The 19,470-nt window shown below is 40.4% G+C and overlaps 1 protein-coding gene across 5 annotated transcripts in view; it reads left to right on the top strand.

Moving 5' to 3' along the window:
- The window catches only part of unc13bb (unc-13 homolog Bb (C. elegans)), a 565,742-nt gene that overhangs the window by 376,092 nt on the left and 170,180 nt on the right, over window positions 1-19,470 (top strand). For all 5 annotated transcript variants that reach the window (XM_078219471.1, XM_078219470.1, XM_078219469.1 and 2 more), the window contains 2 exons: window positions 11,154-11,486; window positions 17,787-17,877. In XM_078219471.1, the coding sequence (XP_078075597.1) occupies window positions 11,154-11,486; window positions 17,787-17,877 (424 nt within the window). The remainder of the gene's footprint in view (window positions 1-11,153; window positions 11,487-17,786; window positions 17,878-19,470) is intronic.

The following is a 19,470-nucleotide window of genomic DNA, read 5'->3' as shown; positions in this document are numbered from 1 at the left end:
AGGATGCATTTGATGTAACATGCCATATTAAAGATTATGATGGTCATATCATTGGGACGGATGATTGTCCTACCATATCCGACCCTAGTTTTCTTGAGAGTCCTCAACCAGATTATATCAACATTGATAATTCAGTTGGGGATGAGAATGTTGTATGTGTTAATGCTGCAGATGAAGGTGAACTACAAACTGATCTTATTAACAGTTCATCTTATGTGGATGAAAAATCACATACAAATGCTTCTGAGGACATGTGTCCTGAGATGAAAAATTATTTAGGCAAGATTGGTGCAGAAAAAGAGATGAATTGGGAATTGCAAAGTTCTTCAGCAAATGATTTTAAAAAGCTGATAAATAAAGAACAAGAGACTCTAACAACCCATACAGCTTCTGGTCTTGCAAATTCTTGTGAAAATGTGAAGCTGCCTGAATGTGAAAAGTCTTTGATAGACTCATCAGTAGAAATGTTTTCTGGTTTTATGACAAAATTGAAGCTGTTTTCCACTAGTGAATCTACTAAAAGTTCAAATAGTTCAATTTCATCACTCCAGTCAGTGTTTACAAACTCAAGCTCAGTATCAAGCACTCAGCAGAGAAGCTCATTTTCAAATTTGCCACAAGGTAGCCAGACTCCATCTGCCAAAGCTGATCTGCTCAATATCTTTCAATTACCTCCTGAAGAAATAAAACCAGCTGTAAGTTTAGAAACCACTTTGTTTCAAGAAGAAATTGGTGAAGTTAAAGAAGGAAAATACTTGCAAGCTGTGAAAGATTCTGAAAAAATGCCTGTTGATGTTTCTGAATGTAATATGGATATTGTTCATTGTAATACCATTGGTCCTCCTTCATTGGAACAGGAATATAAATGCTACACTGAAAGCAACCAATTTGTCCACGAAGACACAAATGACAGAGTGATAGACAACGAGGAAACTGAAGCTGTATGTGAAATAGAATCTGACAGCACATTAGAGCCAAAACCCCAAGAAATTCTGGAAACAGATGAAAATATGCAATCTTCTGATGAACTTAAAAAGGAAGAGCTGGCAACTGCAGTTTCTACAAATGATATCCCCTATACTGAGGTTGCAATAAATATAGACCTTCCACCTTTGGAAAATAACATTACAGAACCAGATGATGGAATCACTAGTATTGAGCTTCAAGATAAAGATGCAGCAGTTTTACAGACCAATGTCAGTACTAATGAAGGGTCACTTGCTGATGGTTCACCAGCTTCACAAAAGACTGATTATGAACTACCCAAGTCGAGTTTTGAAATTCCTAACGTCCGAGCTCTTAAATTTAACTTTCTGTCTTCTGGAGAAGGTGGGAAGCCCTTTAGTTCTTTGTTTTCACAGCAGCCATCTCCTAAAATGAGCTCATCCAGGGATACTGGGTTGTTTTCCAGTTTCAAGAAGTTTTCCAAAACCTTATTTGAAGGGGATGCTGATCAAATGGTGAGAGGGGAGGAAAATAAACAAAGTTCTGTTTTTGGAAAACTGGGCAATGCCTGGGGTCAAAAAGAGGGCACGGCTAGACAATTTAATTCTGTTATCACAAAGCAGCCGTTAGAAAGAGATAAAATGTATATCCACGACATTTCAAAATCTGATTTATTAGGTCACAGTGTAGTTGACAAAAGCCAGAGTAGCATGTTAACAAATGAGCTGAGAATGGGACAGTCAGAGCAAACACCAGAAGCTAAAGGTAACATTGCTGAAGATGAAAGTCTTACCAATACTGGGAAAGAACAGTTATTTCTTACAGCAGAAAACCCAGACATTTTGCAAGATAGTCCAGATGTAACACCTTCTGAAGAGTCACTGCAACGGCCAGATATTAAGTGGGAGAAGGTACCTGAGAATGAATCTGCTGTTTCCACTGCGGCCTGCTCATCGCCAGAAGTAGTGATTGGATCACAGGAGCAAACTTTACACAGTTTGGACCTTTTGAATGTGAAAAGGCCAGTTTAAGTTTAAGCATGATAAATGGCACCAAAAGGTGAACCAATTATAATGCTTTAGTCATGTAATAGTGAAGTACATGACTGGAAGTAGTGCAGTTTTTAAAAATCTCTCCCTTTTACATTTAAATGCCTAATTTATGTTATAGTCAGGGCTCCAGGTCTTTTAGGCTAGGACCTAAAATCATGTCCCACAATTTTCAGGTGACCATTTATAATGGTTTGTCAGCTTAACCAAGAGAATCAAGATGCCACATCTTGCCTTTCATATAAGTTATAGCAACACACTTCCCATCACTGACCATTTAAGTTTACCATTTTTTTATTAATGCACAATCTGTTTTTCAGAAAAAATGCCATTAATTAATTGCAACAGATTGATAACAAACAAAATTGATGTTCTTTTACCTTATAAATCACAATCAAAAATACAACATGTGAATTGGAAGTCATAAGATTCTAGTTGACCAGGGTTGACCAGTCCATTGTCACTTCTTTAGAGTGATATGCTGATCATGTCCACTACATTTTCTTGCAGTATTTAACACATTGTATATTGGCAACTATTAAGCATTGGTCCTTTTCTGCATTTGTGAAACCTAAATTGTTAGATACTGAAGACGGAGATGGGAAGATCATGAATCTTCAGAGCTCTCTTCCCCAGAGAATGGTAGAGGCAGGGTCATTGAATATTTTTAAGGCATAGGTTGATAGATTCTTGACTAACAAGAGCTATTGGGGGTAGATTAAATGTGGAGTTGAGACCATAATCAGATCGGCCATGATCCTATTGAATAGCAGAGTAGGCTCGAAGGGTTGAATGGACTTACTCCTGCTCCTAATTCAGATGTTTGTGTGACATTCTTTGTCTTTGACCATTTTATCATTATGCTTGTTGACTTGCCATTTTCTTACAAAGAACATCACTTTGGGGAAAGATGAGCAGTTTTGCTGTCAATCATCTGATGGAGATGGTGAAGAATATGCTGGCAAGTTTGTCTTCTATTTGTGAAAGACATCACTTTTCATAGAATCATAGAATTCCCTACAGTGCAGAAGGAGGCCATTTAGTCCATTGAGTCTGCACCGACAACAATCCCACCCAGGGCGGATCCTTGTACCCCACACATTTACCCCGCTAATCCTTCTAAACAACGCATTCTGGGACATTAAGGCGCAATTTAGCATGGCCAATGCACCTAAACCGCACATCTTTGGACTGTGGGAGGAAACCAGAGCACCCAGAGGAAACCCACGCAGACACGGGGAGAATGTGCGAATTCCACACAGACAGTGACCCAAGCCAGGAATCGAACCCAGGTCCTGGAGCTGTGAGGCAGCAGTGCTAACCACTGTGCCACCATGCTGCCTATTTTAAAATATTGTGGTTGTAAGCAAGCGTGGTTAAAGGTTAGACAGTTTGTTACCATGATCTGCTCTGTCCAATAATTATATATTTTGCATCTGTGATGACTTGTTCAGTTATATTTGAGGAATAATTCAAGAGGTTTTTTGAAGTATTGGGCAGAATTATTCCATCTTGCCCACAGTGAGTAGGAGTGGAAAATCCAGCGGGAGCCAAAATCTCAGAAACCTGCCGACATAAAATTATGTTGCAATTCTCCCAATGGCGGGTTGGTCTTCCCGTTGGCTGGTGGTGTGAATGTCATTTGCATTCACCTGCATCTCATGAATTCTCATTTAAACAGCAACCTACCCGCATCCCATCAGGCCTTCCAATTCTGCATCACACCAGTATAAAATTATATTGGTCCAAAACCCAATTGCTAAAGGGTGGTGTGCACAAGGTGGTCCTCAGTTCTCATGAGACTTTGAGGTCAGTGTAACAACTTTTCAGCCATAGTATTGCACTGCTCCTGATGCACTGTTCACCACTCTGCCAGGGCAGACCAGTTCCTGCCCCCCATCTCCATGCTGACCTGATCTTTATGGACAGCATCGTGTTGCTGGACCCTCCTGTGTCACTGTCTCAGATCAATACTGCACCTGGGGTTGGAGAGTACAGGGCTTCCTTATCCCTGGTGCCACACAGAGATGTCTATCTGGACAGGACTGTGCTGTGGGACTCATGCAATCAACTTAACAAAGGTCAGGAATTTGACCAGGGGTGGAGTGCGAAGTGAGGTGGGGAAAGGAGGAAAGTGATGTGGTGTTCTGACGAAGGCAAAGGTGGAAAAATGGAAGGAGGTGCAAGAAGTTGGGGGGAAGGGTGAGGGCAGGCAGAGGGCCAAGGAGGTGGATGAAGAAGATGAACAATGGAAGGCAGAGGGGAGGGAGTTGCATCCCCACATGCTGCATGAAAAGCTCACAAACAAGGTGGTGCACAAAGTCTCCAGATGCAGTGGATAGAGGTCTAGGTGGAACATGGGAGACTTGCAAGTGATGGATTTGGTGGGAGAGTCATTGAATTGAGGAACAGACTTATTTTTGAGGCTGCATGCTTTTTTCCTCTGGGTTGTTGACATCCTGCATGATCTGGTAAAGACAGATGGGTTGGGGAGAGTAATACGTGTGTGCTGGAGTGGTGACAATGGGCAAGACTCACCTGTGCATAATTAATAGGTTCCAAGCACAGATTCTGGTGCTGGATGTTGCCACCCTGGCCAGTGGAAAAGGTGCCACTGGGGTTGCCTGCCACCACACTTAGTCTCAAAATAGTAGAATTTCTGCCCATTGTCAGAGATTGCTTTTTATCTTGGCTAACATTATCAGAGGAAATTAAGATGCAAGAACTGGAAAGGATTAAAATCACAATGTGATAGACAACTGATAGCATCATGATTAAATGTACAGAAATGTATTACTCTTCTACACCAACAACCCTTTCAATCTACTGATGAGAAAACTGTCATAGCCACACATCAGGAAGATGTACACAAAATCAAAATACTCTGGATGCTGAAAATCTGTAATAAGAATAAAAACAGCTGGAAAAACTCAGCACGAAGGCAGCATCTTTGATGAGAAACTGACTTAATGGTTCAAGCTTTTGAACAAGTGTGCTGTCTGAGCAAAGATCCATGAGTCTGGTTTCATGTCCTTTACACAAGTTATTGTTCCTTCTTAGCAACACAGGAGATCTGAACTGTTGATCCTGGTTTCTTGAACGCTCCTATGATACCTTATTGCTCCATGGGATGCTCCACAATACCTCTTGTGCAGTTGAATGGCTTTACTTTGTTCTTAGGATCCTGAACAAACTCCTTCCTTCCATAATTACAAGTGTTTCAATGACGTTCGTACACTTGGTCACTTTCTGTAATTTTTCAGCTACTCACTTTTCCGATTATCTGATGTACTATCATCATAGCAATCTTCATTCAGCGTAATGCAAAGCAATTTTTCATGAGCATTTTGCTCCCATGTTGCTGATAATATTGTACGGCAATATACTTTCTTACAAGCAATCACCTCGCTGCATGATCAGACCAACTGAGTAATCAACTTTGTTACCTTTCATTGTTTTATAATTTTGTCTGATGTTGGATTCAGACTCAAACCAAGATGCGGGAAATACTTTCCATTCATAGATAAATGTGCTCCAGTTTCCATCTTTGTGTAGACCTTAAATAAATTTTGAAGGATTTCATAGTATTCATGTACCTCTTTTGCTTTGTGTGTTCATGAAGGATCCCTTTTTGGGTTTTATTAATATGCTTTTCCACTAGAGGAGGGCAACTGTACGTTTATGGGTATTTTCCTTGCAAGTGCACGCAAGTTGCATAAATTGAAGGAATGGACACTGATGTATATCCATGAAGAAAATGGATTTATGAAATTACCACCATTTTCAGCTAAATAAATTCAAGTAACTGTTCCCACAATTTGAAGTTTGACCGTATTGGACTGTGATGATGCAGAAAAAATCTCTGTGCATTTACTTCGTAATCAAGTGACCCACAAGGGTACGACTTGGAAGCATTTTCCTAACTTCAGACAGCAGCATGTTGATGTGTATTGCTTCAGTACAATTGTTACTTTGGTGTACATCAATCAGAGTTGGCTGGTTAGTAATGTACAAGCTGTTCAGATTTGATTATCAGAATCTTTGCTTTCTTCCTATGCAAATACTGTTTTTATATGTGTTCGATGCTTTTGTGGATTTTCATTTTATTCCAAGGATACACACAGCATAATTTTATGTATTTAACAACTTGCTCTATGCCAAGCACTTACTTTTTAAAGTTTTATAATTCAAACACATCAATTCAACTTTGCACCTTCAGCAGTTGTGCCATTTATTATTGATAAAGAAATTGTGAGTGCACAAATAACAAATGGGATGATATTATGGCAGAACTCTGTCCCCAACCCTCTCCTCAGGCAAAAATGTTGCTGTCTAGCAATTTCCAGGGGTCTACAAGTACCCCTGTAGACTTCATAGGATGTCAGTTGGAATCCATGAAGTTAAACTTTCCCATACAAAGCATCATTTGCTCTTTGTTTGTTCAGAAGATCATGGGTATCTTCTCACTACAATGACATTTTTGGTCCAACTTGATACAGAACTTATGAACACAAATGACAAACATGAAATAAATCTTGATGTTTCTTTCTGTCTTTATATACCTTGACAATCTTTTGGCTAACTTGGAAGCCACCTTATGAGGCTATAGGATTTCTTAGAGGTGACATTAGCCACAGCAGATTGCAGTATTGAGACATAGAAGATTCTTCAATTGTTGAGGAATGACCTGTGGAAACCTGCCCTTGAAAACTCAGCTTTACTACCTATTCCCTATTTGCCTTGTGGCACGGTCTTTTTATTTTAACTCGTAAACACCCATTCACAAACATTAATAAAAGAAAACACTAACAAACATATCAAAAAATTGATCCCTGTAACGTGGTATTTTGTGTGACATGTTGTGGGTGATTTTGTGCCAATGTTCGACACAAGTGCAAATGGCGACATGGGTTTGTTTACTGACCTTCCCTGGAGTCTTTTATAGACCTCCTAAAAGTTCTAGAGAGGTTGAGGAAAGGATTGCGGAGTCAATCCTGCTTAGGAGTGAAAGTAATAGGGCAATTGTTATGGGGGATTTTAACTTGACTAATATTGACTGGAATTGTTATAGCTCTAGCTCGTTAGAGGGGTCAGTTTTTGTTCAAAGCGTGCAGGAAGGTTTTTTGACTCAGTATGTAGACAGGCCAACTAGAGGTGAGGCTATATTGGATCTGGTGCTGGGAAATGAGCCAGACCAGGTGCTAGACTTGGAAGTTGGTGTGCATTTTGGTGATAGTGACCACAATTCGGTTACGTTCACCTTAGTGATGGAAAGGGATAGGCATGAACCTCGGGCCAGTGGTTTTAGCTGGGGGAAGGGTAATTATGAGGCTATTAGGAGAGAATTAGGAAACATAGGTTGGACTAGGAGATTACAGGGACTGGGAACGTCCGACATGTGGAGTTTTTTCAAGGAGCAGCTACTGCGAGTCTGTGATAGGTATGTCCCTGTCAGGCAAGGAGGAATTGGTAGGGCTAGGGAACCGTGGTGCACCAAAAAAGTTTCTTTGTTGGTTAAAAAGAAAAAGGAGGCTTATGTTCGGATGAGACGTGAGCACTCGGGTAGTGCACTAGAAAGCTTTAGATTGGCTAAGAGGGAGTTGAAGAGCGAGCTTAGAAGGGCTAAAAGGGGACATGAGAAAACTTTGGCGGATAGGGTTAAAGAGAATCCTAAGGCGTTCTATAGGTATGTCAAGAACAGAAGGTTGGTTAGGGCAAGTTTAGGGCCAGTTATAGATGGCAGAGGGAAGTTATGTGTGGAACCGGAGGAGATTGGTGAAGCATTGAACCAATATTTCTCTTCGGTGTTCACGCAAGGGGACATGAATATAGCTGAGGAGGACACTGGGTTGCAAGGGAGTAGAATAGACAGTATTACAGTTGATAAGGAGGATGTGCAGGATATTCTGGAGGGTCTGAAAATAGATAAATCCCCTGGTCCGGATGGGATTTATCCAAGGATTCTCTGGGAGGCAAGAGAAGTGATTGCAGAGCCTCTGGCTCTGATCTTCAGGTCGTCGTTGGCCTCTGGTATAGTACCAGAAGATTGGAGGTTAGCGAATGTTGTCCCATTGTTTAAGAAGGGGAACAGAGACTTCCCCGGGAATTATAGACCGGTGAGTCTCACTTCTGTTGTCGGCAAGATGTTGGAAAAAATTATAAGGGATAGGATTTATAGTTATTTGGAGAGTAATGAATTGATAGGTGATAGTCAGCATGGTTTTGTGGCAGGTAGGTCGTGCCTTACTAACCTTATTGAGTTTTTTGAGAAAGTGACCAAGGAGGTGGATGGGGGCAAGGCAGTGGACGTGGTATATATGGATTTTAGTAAGGCGTTTGATAAGGTTCACCATGGTAGGCTTCTGCAGAAAATGCAGATGTATGGGATTGGGGGTGATCTAGGAAATTGGATCAGGAATTGGCTAGCGGATAGGAAACAGAGGGTGGTGGTTGATAGTAAATATTCATCATGGAGTGCGGTTACAAGTGGTGTACCTCAGGGATCTGTTTTGGGGCCACTGCTGTTTGTAATATTTATTAATGATCTGGATGAGGGTATAGTTGGGTGGATTAGCAAATTTGCTGATGACACCAAAGTCGGTGGTGTGGTAGACAGTGAGGAAGGGTGTCGTAGTTTGCAGGAAGACTTAGACAGGTTGCAAAGTTGGGCCGAGAGGTGGCGGATGGAGTTTAATGCGGAGAAGTGTGAGGTAATTCACTTTGGTAGGAATAACAGATGTGTTGAGTATAGGGCTAACGGGAGGACTTTGAATAGTGTGGAGGAGCAGAGGGATCTAGGTGTATGTGTGCATAGATCCCTGAAAGTTGGGAATCAAGTAGATAAGGTTGTTAAGAAGGCATATGGTGTCTTGGCGTTTATTGGTAGGGGGATTGAATTTAGGAGTCGTAGCGTTATGTTGCAACTGTACACAACTCTGGTGCGGCCGCACTTGGAGTACTGTGTGCAGTTCTGGTCCCCACATTACAGGAAGGATGTGGAGGCTTTGGAGAGGGTGCAGAGGAGGTTTACCAGGATGTTGCCTGGTATGGAGGGGAGATCCTATGAGGAGAGGCTGAGGGATTTGGGATTGTTTTCGCTGGAAAGGCGGCGGCTAAGAGGGGATCTTATTGAAACATATAAGATGATTAGAGGTTTAGATAGGGTGGATAGTGATAGCCTTTTTCCTCTGATGGAGAAATCCAGCACGAGGGGGCATGGCTTTAAATTGAGGGGGGGTAGTTATAGAACCGATGTCAGGGGTAGGTTCTTTACCCAGAGGGTGGTGAGGGATTGGAATGCCCTGCCAGCATCAGTAGTAAATGCGCCTAGTTTGGGGGCGTTTAAGAGATCCGTAGATAGGTTCATGGACGAAAAGAAATTGGTTTAGGTTGGAGGGTCACAGTTTTTTTTTTTAACTGGTCGGTGCAACATCGTGGGCCGAAGGGCCTGTTCTGCGCTGTAATGTTCTATGTTCTATGTTCTATGTTCTGCCAGCGATGTACTGGGGTTCCTGCCCAAGAAGGTCGGGAACCTCAAATGAACATATTAACATGGTGCTAGCAGGCTTCCCCGCCGTACTGTAGTGTTACTATTGTAACACACAGGTATGTCAACCGACAGTGGCCTTACAGCTGTTGTCATATTTGATATGACTAATTTGGAATCATCATTGTATTTCACATTTTATGGTGACTCTTTTGTTATCTAATCTTTTGATTTTTATAGATATACAAGATTTTTAAGCAAAACTTCAACCTTTGTGTTCATATGAACTTGCAATCTAAAGAGAAACTATTTTTATTTTACATTTAACTGTGCCAGATGTAGCATAACAGGCATAGAAAATCTTTCTTTTCACCAGACTGACAAATTAGGCAAGTTAAAAGTCTGTTAGGATGAGTTCCCCTTTCTTCAAACTAATAATTGATCCCTTCCTAATATATCTGAAACATTAGAATTTCAGAACAAAAATGTATTTTGTTAGTTACTTTTGGGCAGTTAAGTTGTCATATCAATTTTAACATAACTTCTGTGCATCAAGTGGAACTGAGAATTGCAATTTCACCTGTTGATAAGTATAATTGGCACAAATAAAGGTTGTGGCTTTTGCTACCAAATAAACCTGTTGGACTTTAACCTGGTGTTGTTAAACTTCCTACAAATAAAGAACACATGGTTTATTTTGAATGAACTCACATATGTGGCTCAACACTAAAACCTAAAACTGCACAGCTGAATATTCCCCAGGATGACAAATACATACTGCTTCACTAAATTATCTAAATTTATGGCTTGATTGCATCTTGATTCTTAAAATTTTGATGAGCAAAATAGGGGTATCTTGATGGTCCATCTGTGTCTATGACCTTTTTGAATGTTGGAGCCCTGAGTATTACCACTTTGCAAAATGCCCATCACTTATTTTATACCACAGTAACATTTTATAACACCTTAGTAACATTTACTTTTAATTACAGATCATTGCTTAATTATCATTTAACACCACAGAAAAGTTTGTAGAGAAAAAAACATATTTTATGTGAAGTATCTTTTTATTCTAGGTGTTTTGTGGAAGTTCTCAGCTTTAGTTTGCTTTATGTGAAGGTGACTATGCGGCAGTCTTGTCTTTCGTGTGCTCAGTGTAGTAACACCTGCTGCTTCTGGTACTGTGTGTTGTCACTGCTCCTTGGCACATGCCACTATAATTACTCAACAAAATGAACTTTTTAAAGAAATTCTAATACTTACGAGCTGACTCATTAAATATCATGTGTATGCATAACAGTTTACATCATTAAACTGATCAACTGTAAATATAATTAATAAAATAATTAGTTGATTACTATCTAGCCAACAAACCTTGAATCAGAAACAATGTGCACAAAAATATATTTTCTGGTGGAAAGCAGTTGGTTGATTTTGCTTACATTATAGAAATCAATTCAAAATTCTGTTCTTTTCATACATAGAATTAGAGGAGAAAAATCATTTCTTGTGAAAGTGTAAATTTAAAAATACTTTGGAATTAAATACAGATTTTACAAGGTGTCAAACTGATAGTAAATTCTACATCTGTGGTATCTGTTATGCAATATACATACAAATCTTGCTGCAGTTGCCCTGAGTTACTTGCTGAACTTTCTATTCATGATCCACAGCCCTGAAGGAAGTAGCAGATGTGGCTCATCAGGAAACCTAAGCCAAGGCAGTTCTCAACTTAGTGAACTTGACCATGATAATGAAAGCATCCATGGGTCTGGGATGGATGAAAGGCGAGATCAAGAGTCATGTCACTCTCATCACAGCTCAGGGAGTTTGAGACAAGATACACAGGAATGGTACAATGAAGATGATGGGCAACAGAAACATTTGAGTGAATGCAGGGACGTTCAGCATTATGAAGATTCTGGAGAAGTTGATGAAACTGCACCTGAGATTCCCCTCAACCGTATCTCCCCTCAGCTCGAGGAGATTATAAAACCACATGACAAGTCAGTACTGCAATTATATTATATTATCTACTTTCATAAGTGCTTTTGTTTCAGTTGAGTTGGATTGTGACAGTTAGAAACCTTCCTGAAAAACCAGTATCATCTTTTAAAAACCTGTCAGTTGAGGCAGATGCTTTAGCTGAAGATTGCAATCTCTGTTCTACGTTCATAGAATCAAAGAAGTAATCAAGACTATTACTGCATTTCATAGAATCATAGAATCCCTGTAGTACAGAAGGAAGCCATTTGGCCCATCAGGTCTGTACCAACCACAATCCCACCCAGGCCCTATTCCCGTAACCCCACACATTTACCCTGCTGATCCCCCTGACACTAGGGTCAATTTAGCATGGGCAATCAACCTAACCTGCACATCTTTGGACTGTGGGAGGAAATCAGAGCACCTGGAGGAAACCCATGCAGACACGGGGAGAATGTGCAAACTCCACACAGACAGTCACCTAAGGCTGGAATTAAATCTGGGCCCCTGGCACTGTGGGACAGCAGTGCTAACTACTGTGCCACCGTGTTTAGAAAATGTTTCTTTCGACTCAGTAACAAGTACAAGATTTACTGTTTGTGTTAGTAACCTGCCAACAATTAATACATTCAAGTAACATTCCCTTCTATGCATTTTAATATAGACTTTAATCTATTTCAAATAAAAAAGTTCAAACCTCTAACAGTACCCACTGATTACTCATTTATCCATCTCCAGTTTGTCAAAGCTATTTCCTGCTTTAAATTTTATAACAGCCTTTGATTTGGCTTTTATTGAAGACAAGGTATCATTTACACCAGTATCACAAACAAAGATCACAAAGTAAATTACTAATGAGAAGGATTGTTCAGTCTTTCAATTTCAACTTTCCTGACTGTCACAGCATCTAATCCCCTCTTGAATGATTCCAGAGATGCTTTCCTCTCAACAAATCAGAAAAATAATTCCAAACATGAATCCCTTTATGAAAAAGTGATTCCTCGCATTAGTCCAAAACTTAACTTTTATCAATTTATAAGTGTGCCTTTGTCCTCCATTCTTGGTTCAACTTAAAATGCTGCTTAGTGTAACCCATTTCTGTTCCACTTTTTGTCTTTGGTACCTGTGTGAAGTAACTTCTCATTCTTCTCCTTTTCAAAATTGAAGAGACCAGGTTTTACAATCATTTTCTCAGAAGTTCTCGGGCATTAGTGATCAGATTTGTGGCTCCCTTTTACATCACTTTCACGGATTGAACATTTGTTTCCCTTCTGTTTTGGTGACTAGAATTGCATACAGTGGGGTTAACAAGTTGTCCTGGTTAGTCGCACCAAATAAACAGGAGGCCATGGGCAGTCTGCTCTACACTGCTTAGAGATCCAGATCCGTTATGGAACTGAATATCGATTGAGGCATGTAACAAGTGGCTGTTGCAATTTTGCCCATTTTGTGCTTCTGACAATGATAAATTTCTACTCCAGTATTCAAGATGTGCCCAGACTGGAGTATGATACAACTTCATCATGATTTTGTCCGACTTCTTTCTTGACTGGCCAACGTGGGTCCGAATTCTGGTTGCTTTATTTATTTCTCTGCTGCAACAATTTAAAAATTCAAGGCTTCTCCCTCAGCTAGCTCAGCACTATTCATTGAATTAATCGGTTGTTTATTTTTATTTAAATTCCAATATATAAAACCGTGCAATTATCTGTGTTGAATTTCATTATCCATTGTTAAGCCAATGTGAAAATGTTGTTCCAACTCTTGTGGTAACATTAACTGTGAGGCTAAGAGCATTCATTATTATTATAGAGTAAATCAGGCACCAACTTCCAATAGCCACACATGCACAATTAAAAGGGAAAATCAGGAGGTGACAATCCAAGCTGCCCTGCCCCTCCACAACCTTCACAATACCAGTATCTCACTGATAGATTTAGCATTCAAATAATGAGAAGGTATGAAATGGGAGTGCTGACATGATGGAGACCCACTAAATGCACCAAACATGTGAGGGTTTGTCCATTCAAGTGTGAGTTGATTCTTAACAATGTAATAAGATTTAATTACTGCTAAGAAACCTCTTTCACATAAAAAAAAATAATTTTTACAAGTTAGGGATTTAATTTCTTCATATTTTAATTATTGAGAGATTTTTAAAAATTAAAAGATGTAAACGATTGTTTTCTAACATTTCCTTTCTGCCGCTTTTATCTCTTATAATCTCATATTTCTTTCCCTCTGTTTTGCTTTCTGTATGTGATCTGACATTGAATTAACTATTCTAAAGTAGCCTTTGCAGGGGAAATATTGGAAAAGGCCACCTGAGAAAGATCGGGCTTGTGATACATGATTAACCCGCTCCCACTTGTAGTGATGCAGGCATCACACAACCTTCCTACTGCCATCTAATCTAAATGATAGCATGCAGCCCAGCACTGAATGTGCTGCTGAATAGCTGCATGCCTCGTCAGAGGGCCAAAGTTTGTGCAAAGCTAGAACCACTTAAAGCTGGCCTGCACTACTTAAAAGGGAAGATGCATTTTGGCTGCAGCAGGTGATGCAACTGTTTGTGGAAGAGTCTTTGAGCAGGAGGAATCATGAAAGTGGCATAACAGGGAAGATATCATTCTCCAAGCTTCTTGCTGAAGCATTGGAGAATGTAGTGCAAGAGGTGGGCTAGAAGAGAGAGATCCTGTTTCCACAGGGGCAAGGACGCACTCCAGTCAATGAGAAGGCAATGGGAGCAGACAGTCATTGCTTTCAATAAGAGATGTCTATCCCGAGGATCTAGATGTAGTGCGGGAGAGATTTTATGATCTTACATGAATGGTAAAGGGTCAGTGAGTGTATCTTCAAATACCATATCCTTATGAATGATCCACTAGCCTCGCACTGCCCCATTTACCACAGCTCCCCACTTTCAATCACCTATCAATGTTCTCTATCAAGCATGACGTGCACCTAATATCCATAGTCTCGCCTCACGTTCACATACATAGCAATGCTGTAAGCCTCACACACAGGTTTGCACAAAGTGCCAGCTATTCAAGATGACAGACACATCACCCAACATACATTTCACTACACTGGTGAACCCACATCCCTCTCTCTGCCTGGACAAATGGTACATTACTGCAGACATCAACTCCTAACTAACAAGTAAAAGTACAGCCACGTGAAGGAGATGGTGCTGTGAATCATTGGTGAGATCATGGCCAGGGGCAAGACTGAACCATGAAAAATGAAGGAATCTCTTGCCTCATTCACTATCTCACATTTTCTTTATCCCAAATCTCTTCTGATTTATAAGCTGTGAATGGTGTCAGCATGCACCTCTTACATTCCTCCCCTTCTCTCACTGCAACCCACTTGTACCTTTCCCCTTTCAGATATGTAAGAACTGCTCTCCAGTGAAGTACTCATGTAGGAGCTTGAAGTGCAAGAGGTGCAGGGCATTAACGATGAAGGAATATGAATCTTCATTCAGTCTCACACTTGCAACCACTCCAGCTCAAATACTGACTAGTCGCAAACTTTAGAGGAGAGAGTGGGATTTGTACATGTTGGGGAGAATTTTCTCTACCCGCCACGAGAATTGTAGCGGGCAAGAGGCAGACCATGCAAAAGTCCGTTGATCTTGGGCGGGATTTTACGGTTTTGGGGCAAGCGGGACCAGAAAATCCCGTTCGTTGAATCACCAGGCACAAGTGATCTACAATCAGAGTATGGGGGAAAGAGTGATGCATGTGCCAGCTCTCCACAGGGAATGGCCAAACATGGGTTCTGTTGCAGGAAATTCAGCTGAGATCTTCAATTGAATCTATAGAAGAAGGTTGGCAGCATGCACACAGAAACTTTGCATAGGCAAGCCTGCCAAAACGTTTGCTATAACTAGCAAGGAGCATGAAGGAGTCTGTCATCAATTTGAAATAGGACTTTGTAAGATCGGGGAGCACATTCTTTTGAATGTGGAAGTGGTAGTAAACCTACCAACCTAACCATCTTGTAGTGGTCCATGGCTAATGTCTCAGCTCACATTGCAGCACAGACAGAAGCCACCCAACATTTGAGTGCTGCAGTGAAAATACCATGTTCAAATATGTTTGGAGGATCTCATAGAACATAGAACATTACAGCGCAGTACAGGCCCTTCGGCCCTCAATGTTGCGTGGACCTGTGAAACCAATCTAAAGCCCACCTAACCTACACTATTCCAATATCATCCATATGTTTATCCAATTACCTTAATGTTGGCGAGTCCACTACTGTTGCAGGCAGGGCATTCCACGCCCTTACTACTCAGAGTAAAGAACCTACCTCTGACATCTGTCCTATATCTATCACTCCTCAATTTAAAGCTATGTCCCCTCATGCTCGCCATCACCATCCGAGGAAAAAGGCGTCTCACTGTCACCCTATCTATCCTCTGATCATCTTATATGCCTCTATTAAGTCACCTCTTAACCTTCTTCTCTCTAACGAAAACAGCCTCAAGTCCCTCAGTCTTTCCTCATAAGACCTTCCCACCATACCAGGCAACATCCTGGTAAATCTCCTCTGCACCCTTTCCAATGCTTCCACATCCTTCCTATAATGCGGCGTCCAGAACTGTACGCAATACTCCAAGTGCGGCCGCACCAGAGTTTTGTACAGCTGCAACATGACCTCATGGCTCCGAAACTCAATCCCTCTACCAATAAAAGCTAATACACTGTACGCCTTCTTAACAACCCTATCAACCTGGGTGCCAACTTTCAGGGATCTATGCACATGGACACCGAGATCTCTCTGCTCATTCACACTACCAAGTATCTTACCATTAGCCCAGTACTCTGTATTCCTGTTACTCCTTCCAAAGTGAATCACCTCACAGTTTTCCGCATTAAACTCCATTTGCCACCTCTCAGCCCAGCTCTGCAGCTTATCTATGTAAACTCTCAGAGGAGTTCAGCAATCTATCCTCAGACAGATGACTAGGATTTCTGAGATACTGCCCCAGGATGAGGCAGTGACTCTGTGGAGCATGAACCAGCTGTCCTTTTTCAGGGTGACAGTATTCATTCTCCCACCCCCCACAACCATTCTGTCAGTACCCCTATTGCTGCCTGTCAGCCAGCCAGCCCAGACTGCTGTTACCCGTGGTATAATCTGAAGCCAGGCCTTCCAGGCCCAGAGCTGTTTAAGGGCATCCTGCAGGGCCATCCATTGTCTTCCCCAACTGAAAGTCAGTTACCTTACACTAGCCATGCTGCAGCCATTGGGGGAACATTAAACCTTGCAAAGACACCATAAGGTAGGCACTAAGAAAAATGCAAAAGAGCAATCAGTTGACTTTCACTTTCCTACCAGCACTGATCACTGTGGCATTCCATTAGTTATAGTTTGCCAACCTGAAAATTACCCATTTATCCCTGTACTCAATTTCCTGTTAATTTGCCAATCTAATTTCCCCAAAACCATGTGCTCCCACCTTCAGCAATCACCTTTTATATGGCACCTTATCAAATGCCATTTGGAAATCCCCAAATATACTAAATTTATCAAGCTAAATTCTCCCTCAGTGTATCCGAACAGGTGCCGGAGTGTGGCGACTAGAGGATTTTGACAGTAACTTCATTGCAGTGTTAATGTAAACCTACTTGTGACAATAATAAATAATACGTAAACCCTCTGGTTACATTCTTAAGAACTCTAATTTTTCAAAGACTATTTTTCTTTCACAAGAGCATGTTGGCCCTGCCTCATTGTAGTCTGATTTTCTAAAAATACTGCTACTACCTCTTTAATACTAGATTCACTTCAGCTTTGGGAATAGTGTATGCTGTCCTCTACTTCAGTCCAGTGGATTATAAAACTGCATTCCTAGGGCTGCCTGATACCTCAGTCAATAAGCACTGAGCCTAGTATGTTTGAAGTATAGGCACGAGAAGCATACCAGATGCAAATCTCAGCTTACATGACTGATCTTAGTCGAACTGGCCTATAGTTTCCTGCTTTCTATCTATCTCCTTTCTTGATCAGTGGTGTCACATTTGTGGCTTTGCAATCTGCTGGGGCTTTTCCAGAATCTGGGGAATATTGGAAGATTACAACCAATGCATCCACTATCTCGACAGCCACTTCTTTTAACATCCTGGGATGCAGGCTGTCGGGCCCAGGGGACCTGTCAGCCTTTAATCTCATTAGTTTTCCTAGTACTTTTCCTCTAATACTTATGATTGTTTTAAATTGTACATCTTTGGACAAGACCAAATTGGTTAATACAAATTGGTTATTATTCTTTCATGTAATTATTCACTTGGAACCTTTTTTTTCAGTTACAGTGATGAAGTTTGTACGCCTCCGTTTTCTCCTGCGAGAGCACGCTGGATTCGAGCCATCAACAAAGTCCGAATACAAATCCAAGAGGTAATGCTGCGGTTTAGGAGTTACATTCTGATTGATCCTGTTTCCAAATGTATAAATTACAAATTTGAATTATTTATTGCTCCATATCAGTGACTATCCCTAATTTGTTTTGATTTTTGATTGTATTGCAGTATAAATGAGTTAGATAAATAATGATGATGATGTTTGCATGAATTTATGTGTATAGATATAGCAAAATGTAGGGGATTGATTTAATCACAGCCAAGGTTCAAGCCCTCCGCCAAAGATAACATTCAGATAATATAATCCCCTTGCTTAGCAACATGTTCCTCTCAATCGTTGGGTCAGCTAGTCACATAATTATCAAAAACTCTGCACAAATTCTTCATGTGGGGGAGCAGAGGTTTAAAAATAAAGTTCAGTATTAATTTATCATTAGTTGGAAATATACTTATTATGGAAATTATTGATCATCCTTGACCATACATATAACTAATTAAATAGTCATTAATATCAAGAGAGATAATTGTTCAGGTGAAAATAAAGATGACTATGCAGGGGATTTGAAAAACCATCTTGTCTTGAAAGCACTATTTAAATAATGTCTTGACCAAAAGTACTGATGACTAAATTCTAAAAGTGAAATCAGCGCATTCAAGCTAACATTATAGTTGAAAAACTTCCAGTTTTTTTTTCAAAGCAGGTACAGTCACATGAGTTATTCTGAAATACAGCTTTCATTTTGTGAGTTTTAAATTCAAAGGTGATGGTAGGGATAGTTAAAAGCTCACATATTGGCAATGATCCACAATGACACAGAGGTAAAAGACCAGAGTGGAAGATAATGCAGTATGACAAGACATTTAAGGAAAAACCGGCATTTCAGTACAAGTTTCACATTTTCCATCTATGGTGTCTGAGAAGATTTGGATACTTGATGCAGATCAAAATTGAATGGAATTGATCACTGAAGAATATCATGGTCATTAAAACAATGCAGAATGACAGATCATGGTGCTCTGTGACTACAGTAATTAATTGAGTAGCAAGGAAAAGCTAGATTTGTTGTTGGTGTAGTTGATAAAAGGAGTGCTTTCACTTCTCAATATCATGACATCTGTATACTAGTGGTATATGCTCTCAAATATTATGGTGTATTTGTGCTCAAATGAACTGAGTGGCAAGACTGCAATCTTATTCTCCTTGTTTCTCCTTCTCGTGACATAATGCTATTAATAGCATCTTAAAGCAGTATATACTCAGAGAAATCAGTTTTTTTTGCATAGTTTATAAAATATCACATACCAAAAATGCCTTTATTATATTTTACTTCTTCCCCTCCAAACACACCCAATTCCAAGGCTGAAAATAGTAAGAGCCATTTATTCAATTTTCAGGGTTACTTTGTTATACCAGTGACAGACTAGCAGTATGGCAGCACAAGACAAGTGTGCCTCATCTACTATCTTCCCCAGATTGCAATGATCCAGATTCAGTAAAATGCATTGACTTTTGTGGCATTTTCTTCTTCAGATAACTTACATTATCGGCACGGTAGCACAGTGATTAGCACTGCTGCCTCACAGCACCAGGGACCAGGGTTCGATTCCTGGCTTGGTTCACTGTCTGTGT

Source organism: Mustelus asterias, chromosome 1 (genome assembly GCF_964213995.1).
Source record: "Mustelus asterias chromosome 1, sMusAst1.hap1.1, whole genome shotgun sequence".
NCBI lineage: Eukaryota > Metazoa > Chordata > Chondrichthyes > Carcharhiniformes > Triakidae > Mustelus > Mustelus asterias.
The sequence above is the reverse complement of the archived record's forward strand: the minus strand, read 5'-3'. Positions and strand labels throughout refer to the sequence as shown.